The sequence below is a fragment of the Bufo bufo genome, chromosome 5 (assembly GCF_905171765.1).
Source record: "Bufo bufo chromosome 5, aBufBuf1.1, whole genome shotgun sequence".
Classification (NCBI taxonomy): Eukaryota; Metazoa; Chordata; class Amphibia; order Anura; family Bufonidae; genus Bufo; species Bufo bufo.
Window position 1 is genome coordinate 173,836,073 of NC_053393.1, and position 12,496 is coordinate 173,848,568.

The 12,496-nt window shown below is 41.8% G+C and overlaps 2 protein-coding genes across 6 annotated transcripts in view; one reads left to right on the forward strand and one right to left on the reverse strand.

Annotated features, from left to right (window-relative positions):
* Positions 1 to 12,496, forward strand: part of ANKRD12 (ankyrin repeat domain 12) — a 122,666-nt gene that overhangs the window by 89,447 nt on the left and 20,723 nt on the right. For all 5 annotated transcript variants that reach the window (XM_040432030.1, XM_040432029.1, XM_040432031.1 and 2 more), the window contains 2 exons: positions 7,906 to 8,004; positions 10,746 to 10,889. In XM_040432030.1, the coding sequence (XP_040287964.1) occupies positions 7,906 to 8,004; positions 10,746 to 10,889 (243 nt within the window). The remainder of the gene's footprint in view (positions 1 to 7,905; positions 8,005 to 10,745; positions 10,890 to 12,496) is intronic.
* On the reverse strand, positions 7,158 to 7,370 carry LOC121001111 (small ubiquitin-related modifier 2-B-like). Its single transcript, XM_040432040.1, has one exon. It carries the CDS (start codon positions 7,368 to 7,370, stop codon positions 7,158 to 7,160), a length of 213 nt encoding a protein of 70 aa, XP_040287974.1.

Below are 12,496 nucleotides of genomic sequence, written 5' to 3' on the forward strand. Positions count from 1 at the left end.
TGACGTTGGTAGATGGGCCCGACATTTGTTTGATCAAAAATGTGCGTGAAGAGCTTCGATTTTCATGTATAGTAGGTATAGTACCAATGTAATCCAGAATATTCTCTAATCCCTAGTTCTATTGTTTGCATGTATAACAGTGTGCTGCCATATTTTGTTTGCTGGGTATAATAAGGCTACTTTCACACTGCCGTTTCTGGGTCCGCCTGTGAGATCCGTTTCAGGGCTCTCACAAGCGGCCCAAAACGGATCAGTTCAGCCCCAATGCATTCTGAAGGGATAAGGAGCCGCTCAGAATGCATCAGTTTGCCTCTGTTCAGCCTCCATTCCGCTCTGGAGGCGGACACCAAAACGCTACTTGCAGCGTTTTGATGTCCGTCTGACGAAACTGAGCCAAACGGATCCGTCCTGACTTACAATGTAAGTCAATGGGAACGGATCCATTTTTACTGACACAATATGGTGCAATTGAAAACGGATCCGCCTCCCATTGACTTTCAATGTAAGTCAAAACGGATCCGTTTGCATTATCATGGTAATGCAAACGGATCCGTTCTGAATGGATACAAGCGTTTGCATTATAGGTACGGATCCGTCTGTGCAGATACCAGACAGATCCGCACCTAAACGCAGGTGTGAAAGTAGCCTTAAGTATCTGTTAGACTAAATTGGGGCTGCAGTCACACATAGGTGGTTAAAAAATCAAACTCTAGCCATTGTTGGCTACCCTGACATATCTTGTTTCAGGGTTCCCTACACTTGTTACTGCCTATATGGTTTTTAATCACTCATGTGAGTGCAGCCTTAATGTACCTAAACTGTGGGGAGTAAGAGCTTCACAACAGTCATATGTACAAAACAGGCTGATACAATGAGAGGTAAAACATCCGCTTCATGATCAGTTATGTAACAAATAGATTAATATCAGAAGGAAATAATCACCACGAGTCTTCTACTTGTTTCCACGTCAGTAGTTGTCAATATGCATAAATATAATAAAATAGTAATTTATGTTTTATTAACCACTTAAGGACCACAGGTTTATACCCCCCTAAAGACCAGGCCCTTTTTTACAAATCGGCACTCCACAACTTTAGCGGTTTATTGCTCGGTCATGCAACTTACCACTTAAATGAATTTTTCCTCCTTTTCTTCTCACTAATAGAGCTTTCATTTGGTGGTATTTCATTGCTGCTGACATTTTTACTTTTTTTGTTATTAATCGAAATTTAACGATTTTTTTGCCCAAAAATGACATTTTTCACTTTCAGTTGTAAAATTTTGCAAAAAAAAACGACATCCATATATAAATTTTGCTCTAAATTTATTGTTCTACATGTCTTTGATAAAAAAAAAAATGTTTGGGTAAAAAAAAAAATGGTTTGGGTAAAAGTTATAGCGTTTACAAACTATGGTACAAAAATGTGAATTTCCGCTTTCTGAAGCAGCTCTGACTTTCTGAGCACCTGTCATGTTTCCTGAGGTTCTACAATGGCCAGACAGTACAAACACCCCACAAATGACCCAATTTCGGAAAGTAGACACCCTAAGGTATTCGCTGATGGGCATAGTGAGTTCATAGAACTTTTTATTTTTTGTCACAAGTTAGCGGAAAATGATGATTTTTTTTTAATTATTTTTTTTTTCTTACAAAGTCTCATATTCCACTAACTTGTGACAAAAAATAAAAACTTCCATGAACTCACTATGCCCATCAGCGAATACCTTGGGATGTCTTCTTTCCAAAATGGGGTCACTTGTGGGGTAGTTATACTGCCCTGGCATTCTAGGGGCCCAAATGTGTGGTAAGGAGTTTGAAATCAAATTCTGTAAAAAATGGTCAGTGAAATCCGAAAGGTGCTCTTTGGAATATGGGCCCCTTTTCCCACCTAGGCTGCAAAAAAGTGTCACACATGTGGCATCTCCGTATTCAGGAGAAGTTGGGGAATGTGTTTTGGGGTGTCATTTTACATATACCCATGCTGGGTGAGAGAAATATCTTGGCAAAAGACAACTTTGTATAAAAAAATTGTAAAAGTTGTCTTTTGCCAAGATATTTCTCTCACCCAGCATGGGTATATGTAGAATGACACCCCAAAACACATTCCCCAACTTCTCCTGAATACGGAGATACCAGATGTGTGACACTTTTTTGCAGCCTAGGTGGGCAAAGGGGCCCATATTCCAAAGAGCACCTTTCGGATTTCACTGGTCATTTTTTACAGAATTTGATTTCAAACTCCTTACCACACATTTGGGCCCCTAGAATGCCAGGGCAGTCTAACTACCCCACAAGTGACCCCATTTTGGAAAGAAGACACCCCAAGGTATTCGCTGATGGGCATAGTGAGTTCATGGAAGTTTTTATTTTTTGTCACAAGTTAGTGGAATATGAGACTTTGTAAGAAAAAAAAAAAATCATAATTTTCCACTAACTTGTGACAAAAAATAAAAAATTCTAGGAACTCGCCATGCCCCTCACGGAATACCTTGGGGTGTCTTCTTTCCAAAATGGGGTCACTTGTGGGGTAGTTATACTGCCCTGGCATTTTCCAGGGGCCCTAATGTGTGGTAAGTAGGTAAATGACCTGTGAAATCCTAAAGGTGCTTTTTGGAATGTGGGCCCCTTTGCCCACCTAGGCTGCAAAAAAGTGTCACACATGTGGTATCGCCGTATTCAGGAGAAGTTGGGCAATGTGTTTTGGGGTGTCATTTTACATATACCCATGCTGGGTGAGAGAAATATCTTGGCAAAAGACAACTTTTCCCATTTTTTTTTATACAAAGGTGGCATTTGACCAAGATATTTCTCTCACCCAGCATGGGTATATGTAAAATGACACCCCAAAACACATTCCCCAACTTCTCCTGAGTACGGCGATACCAGATGTGTGACACTTTCTTTTGCAGCCTAGATGCGCAAAGGTGCCCAAAATCCTTTTAGGAGGGCATTTTTAGACATTTGGATACCAGACTTCTTCTCACGCTTTGGGGCCCCTAGAATGCCAGGGCAGTATAAATACCCCACATGTGACCCCATTTGGGAAAGAAGACACCCCAAGGTATTCAATGAGGGGCATGGCGAGTTCATAGAAATTTATTTTTTTTGGCACAAGTTAGCGGAAATTGATATTTTTTTATTTTTTTTCTCACAAAGTCTCCCTTTCCGCTAACTTGGGACAAAAATTTCAATCTTTCATGGACTCAATATGCCCCTCACGGAATACCTTGGGGTGTCTTCTTTCCGAAATGGGGTCACATGTGGGGTATTTATACTGCCCTGGCATTCTAGGGGCCCTAAAGCGTGAGAAGAAGTCTGGAATATAAATGTCTAAAAAATTTTATGCATTTGGATTCCGTGAGGGGTATGGTGAGTTCATGTGAGATTTTATTTTTTGACACAAGTTAGTGGAATATGAGACTTTGTAAGAAAAAAAGAAAAAAAATTTCTGCTAACTTGGGCCAAAAAAATGTCTGAATGGAGCCTTACAGGGGGGTGATCAATGACAGGGGGGTGATCAGAGAGTCTATATGGGGTGATCACCCCCCTGTCATTGATCACCCCCCTGTAAGGCTCCATTCAGATGTCCGTATGTGTTTTGCGGATCCGATCCATGTATCCGTGGATCCGTAAAAATCATACGGACATCTGAATGCAGCCTGACGGGGGGCTGATCAATGACAGGGGGGGTGATCAATGACAGGGGGGGTGATCAGGGAGTCTATATGGGGTGATCTCCCCCCCGGAAGGCTCCAGGGAGACGCCTGTATGTGTTTTGCGGATCCGATCCATCTATCAGTGGATCCGTAAAAATCATGCGGACATCTGAATGGAGCTTTACAGGGGGGTGATCAATGACAGGGGGGTAATCAATGACAGGGGGGTGATCAGGGAGTCTATATGGGGTGATCACCACAGTCATTGATCACGCCCCTGTAAGGCTCCATTCAGACGTCCGTATGCGTTTTGCGGATCCGATCCATCTATCAGTGGATCCGTAAAAATCATGCGGACATCTGAATGGAGCTTTACAGGGGTGTGATCAATGACAGGGGGGGTGATCAGGGAGTCTATATGGGGTGATCAGGGGCTAATAAGGGGTTAATAAGTGACCGGGGGGGGGTGTAGTGTAGTGTAGTGGTGCTTGGTGCTACTTTACTGAGCTACCTGTGTCCTCTGGTGGTCGATCCAAACAAAGGGGACCACCAGAGGACCAGGTAGCAGGTATATTAGACGCTGTTATCAAAACAGCGTCTAATATACCTGTTAGGGGTTAAAAAAAACACATCTCCAGCCTGCCAGCGAACGATCGCCGCTGGCAGGCTGGAGATCAACTCTCTTACCTTCCGTTCCTGTGAGCGCGCGCGCCTGTGTGCGCGCATTCACAGGAAATCTCGGCTCACGCGAGATGACGCCAATCGGCGTTAGCGTAGCCTGGGGGAGCCGCCGCAATGACGCCTTTCGGCGGCAAGTGGTTAAGAGAACTGTAGTTAAGGGGGGGGTCATGCTTTTGGAGTACAGGATATAATCTGTGGCAATTGTTATTTGAATTAAGACCTCTTAAGTGTAAACCCAATACCACCTACTTGAGTTTGTATTTGTGATATCAAAAGGGGTAGCAAGTTAAGGGGGTTTACTCATCTCAGACATTTATGGCATATGCTTGCACAAGTATTTTCGGAACGCCCATAGCAGGGAATGAAGGGCACCCGCACATGCTCTCTTTCACTCTGGGTGCCCCGTTCTGGAGGTAGGTGCAGGTCCCAGAGGTGGGACCTGCACCTATCTGACTTTGATGGCATATCCTAGTAAAGGCATGGTACCAATGATTATAAAAAGATCTTTCATAATTTAAAGTCTTTTTGTGTATAAAATGAGCCTCCTGTAGTAATATTATGTCAACATGTTTGTTTTTTTTTAAGTTGGAGAGGTAGAAGACTCAGACACTTAGGCTAGGTCTACACGATGACATTTGTCGCGCTACATTTTGTTGCACTAATGTCGCGTGACAATTTTTATAATGGCAGTCTATGGTGTCGCACTGCAACATGCAACATGCTGCGACGCAACAGTCGCAGAAAATCCATTCGAGATGGATTTTTCTGCGACTGTTGCGTCGCAGTATGTTGCATGTTGCAGTGCGACACCATAGACTGCCATTATAAAAATTGTCGCGCGACATTGGTGCAACAAAATGTCGCACGACAAATGTTGCGCCCTATCTGTCGCGCGACTTATTGTCGCGCAACAAATGTCGTCGTGTAGACCTAGCCTTAGGCTACCTAGTCTAAAGGTGCAATGTAACGTGTCCATAGAATATAAAAGTGAGGCTGGTGGTGTATGCTTGGCATCCCTTGGGAGGAAGGTTTAATAACAGTATGATAGTACAGTGATCCCTCAAGATACAATGGCTTCTTTTCTGACCCATCGTTGAAAGTTGAAACTAGACTCAACATACAATGCCTCAGACTCAGATCCAACCCATCAAGGCCACTTCTCTGGTGAAATATCTAATTAGTTGCTAGTTAGCAGCTGTTCCTGACTGTTATATGTAAGGGCTGGTTTTATCTCTCTTAGTTATCTGCTTATTTTTCTTAAAACTTAATTTTCCCTTATCTTGGATGACATTTTGGGGCTTTGGAACAGATTACTGAACTTACAATGGTTTCAACATACAATGGTCGTCCTGGAACCAATTAATATTGTAGCTTGAAGGACCACTGTATAAACTTGGGAATAGGGCTGCAGTAAACAAATAATTTAGTAATCTAATATTAGATGGCAGTGCAGCGTGCGCTGGCACATGGAGTCCGCAGGAGACGCGTCTTCATACCAGTATGCACTGGGACCTGATGTCACACACATCGTCAGCCATCCAAGGATTTTTTTGCCTCGATTTAATCGATGAATCGTTCCCTACTTGGGAACATGCAAAACAATTTGTAAAGCATGATAATGGGTAAAATATTGTGGCATGATTGCCAGTTATGAAACCTACCCAAGAAATGTAACATTAGGTAGATCACAGTCGAGACTTAAAGGGGTTGTCTGGGTTCAGTGCTGAACCCGGACATATCCCCATTTTCACCAAGGTAGCCTCCCTTGCCCTGCGCATTGGCACACTGCTAGTTGGAGGCTTCTGCCCAGCAGTGTATTCGGTGACCTCACCGGCTCTGATGGGTGGGCTTTACCACTGCCCCAGCTGTTTTACAGGCTAGGGCAGCGCTAAAGCTCTCCCATTAGGACCTCCAAAAAACGCCCTTCCCCTGCGCAACTCAGCGCAAAGCAAAGGTAAGCATCGGAGCATGAAATTATGGGGATATGTCCGGGTTCAGCTCTGAACCCGGACAACCCCTTTAACACTAGTAATGGAGTGGAAAGAATAGCCCAAGGGGAGACAGTAGGACCTATGAACTGGATGTTGAAAGTGAGAAATGATTTTAAAAACTAAATATTATCTGGAAAAACTAAACATCACAATATCAGGTCAAGTATGTAAGCAAGAAAACAACAGTAAGATTTGATAGGATATCACTTGGTTACTCAGAGTCCAAGATGTTTCGGTGTGAGTTTTTCCAACTGCTTTTTTTTTGTTTTGCATTTTGAGCTGAAATCACAGTCCCCCACGGGGAGGTTGTGGAGATCTGGGGCATAGATGACAACTCTTCGACACTAGAGTTATCAGGGATGTGAAGATCTGGAATGTCCAGTCTTGAGTAGACACAAGTAAGATCATCTGCAGTATGGATGCTTTGGCATTGGCCCTTTGAGGTGAAGGAAAGGCCATATGGAAACAACTAGCTGTATGCAATACCCTTGTTTAAGTACGGTCTTGGCGGCTAGTTCTTGGAAGATGCCAATCTGATTCTGCTCAAATTCAAAAGAGCTCAAAGTTCTGGTTTTCCAAAGGATGTTGTCTTTGTAGTTGAGAAGGCAGAATATGATGTCTCTAGGTGGTTTTGTTGGTTTTGAGTTCTTCCTTAGTGCACGATGATCCCCTTCAACTACTCACCTTCAACTAGTCACCTAGTATGGAGAGAAACAGTTTTTTTGACCGTTAAGATTGCTTCGTGGTACAGTAAGGGAAGGTGGATGATGGTGAACATAGAAAACTGAACAGTGAAGGCAGTAGGTGAGGGGCTGGGCAAAACTTGTTCTAGTGGTTTCCTCCGATCTGCTGCTGGAAAACATCAATCGTATCTTCATCCTCCATTTCCAATGGTGATGGCGTGTCTGTATCATTAATAGGCTGTTTTTGCATGTTTTTGATCTTGAACTTGACAACGGAGCCATCCTGGCCAGTTACCTTCAAGTTGATGTGGTCATTGTTTTTAGCCTTCATGATCTCTCTTGGTTTATTGTTGGCCATGCTGGGGATAATGCCGGTATCCGGTAGCTTTTAATCTGTATTAATAGTTATTCAACTATGTAACTATGTATGTGTTTTTATAGTAAAAGGCATGTTCTTCTGTCGCAACGCATACAATCATTTATATAGTCTTACCTTGGATTGTACTTATCAGAGACCTCCTGTAGCTTCCATTGTTGATGCTAACACAGGATATGTATATAAACATAAGCATATTTCACTGTAAGCTTAATACTTATGAAAGCTGGAGTATGAGTCACATCTCTGTGTCACATCAACCTTTATATATCTGGTTGCAGTGAGCTCAGATACGTTTATGCAATTGTCACCACGTGTTAAATAAGCCTCTTGACGCTTTCACACTGTGGTTACAGCCTTACAGAAAGCTCGACACCCTGTAGAAAATTATTATTTAACTGATTTCATTATTTGCTTTTTGTTGACTTTCTGAATTAAGCATTTTAGTGACAAATCACAGGCTGCATGCTAGCCAGCTAGATTATATAGATGGATGATATATATATATTTTTAACAGATAACACCCCCTCCATCCCTGTCTGAACCACTGAAAGAGCTTTTTCGACAGCAAGAGGTTGTACGGATGAAGCTCCGTCTGCAGCACAGCATTGAAAGGGTAAGGGGCCCAGTAGAAAAGAAGCAATGTGCTGTTAAAGAGGACCTGTCACTAAGCATGAGCGAATCGACAGGATGCTTCATTCGAAGTCGATTCGCATAATACTTTGTTATTACTGTAAAAAAACGTTGGTACCGAACTCGGGTTAGATTCCAAGGTACCACTTGGAACCTACCCAGAGTTCGGTATCGAGGTTTTTTACAGTTATAATTAATTCACAAAGTTATTACACGAAGTCTGGCGAGACTTTGCGAAGTAATAACTTCGGCTCATTGGAGCCAATACATTCTAATACTGTACGGCGCTCCCGCTCCATACAGTATTACAACACAGTTTTATGCGAATCGACTTCGGATGAAGCATCCAAAGTCGATTCACTCATTCCTACCCGTCGCCACAAAATGTAATGCAATCTGCAGGCAGCTTGTTATAGAGCAAGAGGTGCTGAGCTGAGCAATAAAAATGTTATACATTTTAAATCTTTCTACATTTTAAATCTCTGCTCTTTCTGAACTCAAGATGGCCCATTGAACTATTATCAGTGATTGATAGCATTCTCTGTGTGTGTGTGTGTGTGTATGCATAGATAGGTGCAGAGAAAGAGCAGAGAATAAGGCTACTTTCACACTAGCGTTCAGGGCTCCGCTTGTAAGCTCCGTTTGAAGGGTCTCACAAGCGGCCCCGAACGCATCCGTACTGCCCTAATGCATTCTGAGTGGACGCGGATCCGCTCAGAATGCATCAGTCTGGCAGCGTTCAGCCTCCACTCCGCTCAGCAGGCGGACACCTGAACGCCCAGACTTACAATGTAAGTGAATGGGGACGGATCCGTTTGAAGATGACACAATATGGCTCAATCTTCAAACGGATCCGTCCCCCATTGACTTTCAATGTAAAGTCTGAACGGATCCGTTCAGGCTACTTTCACACTTAGAAATTTTTCTAAGTTATAATGCAGACGGATCCGTTCTGAACGGATGCAAACGTCTGCATTATAGGAGCGGATCCGTCTGATGAAACATCAGACGGACCCGCTCCGAACGCTAGTGTGAAAGTAGCCTTAAATGTATAAATTTACATGTTTTGATAAAGCTTTTCCCACAAAACTACATATCAATCTGCTCAGCACCTCTTGCTCTATGACATAATGCTTGCAGATTGAAATGCATTTCACGATGACATGTACTTTTTTACTTTTTAGTTCACATAGCTATATGTGCTGCTTTTTGGTTTTCTGGTGCCATTTAATTTGCATAGTATATTATATTACATTATATTATATATATATATATATATATATATATATATTATATATATATGATAAAACTGAAAACATTGCAATTCCACCATTATTTTATTTTCTTACATTGTTTACTGTGTGCTATAAGTGACAATTTTACCTTTATTCTGCAGGTCAGTACAATTACAGCGCTGTCAGTTTTTTTTATTTTTATGGTTTACTACTGTTAAAAATAAATTAACTTTGTGTCGCCATATCCTGGCTCTCTACAGAGCTTTGTGAGGGCTTATTTCCTGTGGGGCAATCTCTAACTTTTATTGGTACCATTATGGGGCAAGGTGACCAGACTCTTTTTTTTTTTTCTATTAGGGCGTACACTCTGCAGTTACTTTTATATATTAGTAGCTCTGACATTTTCAGATGAGGCAATACCAATTCTGTTTGTTTTTATATGTAAAATTGGGAGTGAATTTAATTTTTTTTATAGATAGATAGAGATATATATAGATAGAGATAGAGATATATATATATATATATATATATATATATATATATATATATATATATATATATATATATATATATATATATATATATATATATATATAGAGATAGATAGATAGATATTTTTTTTCTATACTTTTATTTTTAGGTCCCCTAGGGGACTTTAAATTCAATCACTTGTAGACCATATAATCATAATATTGCAGTCAATTGTGCTTGTGACGTCTTCCTATTAAAGGGAATCTGTCACCAAGACATTCACTGTTAAACCAGGCATTATGCCTTGTAGAGCTAGCTCAGGTGAAAGCAATGCTACCTTTCATTTAGCGATCCTTCGCTTTATTCTGGAGAAAATGTACTTTTAATCCTTATGCAAATGAGCAGAGGGCAGGGCCAAGTACCTCTGTGCACGTTTGCTCCTCCAGCTTCGACTGTCAGACTCTCTCCTTCTTAAGGCAGTTCCAGGTTCCTGCATGCTCATCTTGCGTGGCTCTGTCGATCACAAAGAAGTGGGAGCAGCTGGCGGAGGAATACGAGGAGAAAGGGTGCACAAAGTGGCTTGTGTCTGTTCTTGGTGCACTGAACCGCTCATTTGCATATGAATTAAAATTACTTTTTCTGCAGAATGAAGAAAAGGTGTCATTACGATTAGCTGAGCTGGTCTTACAAGACATTGTACCTATTTAATTTTCTAATGACAGACTCCTTTAAAAGGAGGATTACAGTGGAAGGCCTGGAAGCTTTGACAAAGGCTACGATAACAAATCTGCACATCAGAAGGCACCCACTCCCTCTGTCTAACTGTACATATGTCATAGTCACTATTAACCACCGCATCTGAGAGATTAACTGACTGAGATCACAGTTATACTGCATACGCAGCTTCATACTTTCCCCACGTGCCATCGATGTACATGTGTATCATGATGCGTGAAGAGGTTAAAGCTACAGATAAGGGTCTGTTTTCAGATGTAAATAAAATTTCTCTTTATTTTAGGAGAAGCTTATTGTTTCTAACGAACAAGAGGTTTTGCGTGTACACTACCGAGCAGCCAGGACATTAGCCAATCAGTCCCTGCCCTTCAGTGCCTGTACCGTATTGCTGGATGCCGAGGTGTACAACGTCCCACAGGAGTCTCAGGTAAATTAAATGGGCAGTCGCTTTATCTTTGGAATAGTAATATTTTTAAGTGAATCTCCTACTGAAATATTTGCCACACATGTGATAGGTTATTTTCTTATATTTTGGTAGATTTAAGGTGGCCATACACATCAGACAGAATTAGACTGATGGTTGAACAAAGATACAGCCGTACACGTTTTAGAGTCTTTCAATTTAGGTGTACATATTCGGTTACGGACAAACAGTGTTTCTGGGAATGCTCTGGGTACTTTCTTCATGGAAGATCATCTGTAAACTAAAATTCTGGTCCGATAGTCGCTAAACACCTTTGACTTCTTTCCAGACAAGGATGAAGTGTCACCAATCTGCTTGTTGTTCCATTTCACCCAGTCGTTCAGCCGACAGATACTTCTCCCAACACCTCATAGCTGTGTGTTTGATGGGGAGAGCTGAGAAAGCTGGTGCCACACACTTCTGACGGCAGTTTATCACCAGGCAGAGCTAAAGAATTGGGCGAAAATATTCATTTTGCCTGGTCCTTCTCTCCCCCAACATCATCTGTCGGGAGCTGCCCATGCACATTGACCTATAAACCAAACCCTCCATTCTCGACAGGTTTCAGATGACAATACACTAATGTGTCTGGGGGCTTTAGAATCTAGTGTCCCAGCAGTATAACGAACTTAAAGTGAACCTAGTAGAATAAATAGTTAGTGTGTGTATGTAAATGCATGCTGCTTCCACTTATGATGAACTCAATGCACTAAGTAGGAAGATGAAACCTAGGGTCCTGTTAGACTGCCCGCTGTTGAGGCAGGATGAGCGTCTATTAAAGATAAACTCATTGATCAGTTTTCCTTTGTGTAGACCTTTTACACGAGCCAACGCAAAGTGAATGTGGGAGGAACATTTTGTACTGCAGTCATTCTTCTCCCATTCAATTCTGTTGATCACATCCTTGGATGCTGCCGGCTGTCTGATGAATGATGCAAACCGGCCAGTAGAAATGAGCGTTTGCTCATGTATGTACTGGTCAGTTATCAGGAACATTTGTACCCGATAACTGACCTGTAAATCTTCCAGTCTAATTGGCCTTTAAACCTTTAATAAATTTGATTAAAATCAGATAAAATTTAGTTATGGTATATAAAAAAAAAGCTGCTACTGTGGTTGTTTATCCCCAGACATATTCCTTGCTTGCCAGCAGCAGATCCCTGCCCACCAACAATGATTTTATGTGGCGCATAAAATAACATGATCAAACGAGCATTTATTTATTTTATGCTATTATATAGCGCTAATATATTCCGCAGCGCTTTACAGATATTAGCATCCAACTGTCCCCAATGGGGCTCACACTCTAAGGTCCCTATCAGGATGTCTTTGGAGTGTGGGAGGAAACCGGAGAACCCGGAGGAAACCCACGCAAACACGGGGAGAACATGCTAACTCCATGCAGATGTTGTCCTTGGTCGGATTCGAACCTAGGACCCCAATGCTGCAAGGCACCAGTATTTCATTGGCACCTTTACATGGGGCAGTTATCAGGGACAATCATTCCCGATAATTGCCCGAATTCTCAGTTATAGAGCCTTGAGTAAATGTTATTTTAACTAACATAAAGG

Bases quoted from the DNA above. Each gene is read 5' to 3' on its own strand.
- LOC121001111 (XM_040432040.1), bottom strand. From the start codon at position 7,370: ATGGCCAACAATAAACCAAGAGAGATCATGAAGGCTAAAAACAATGAC.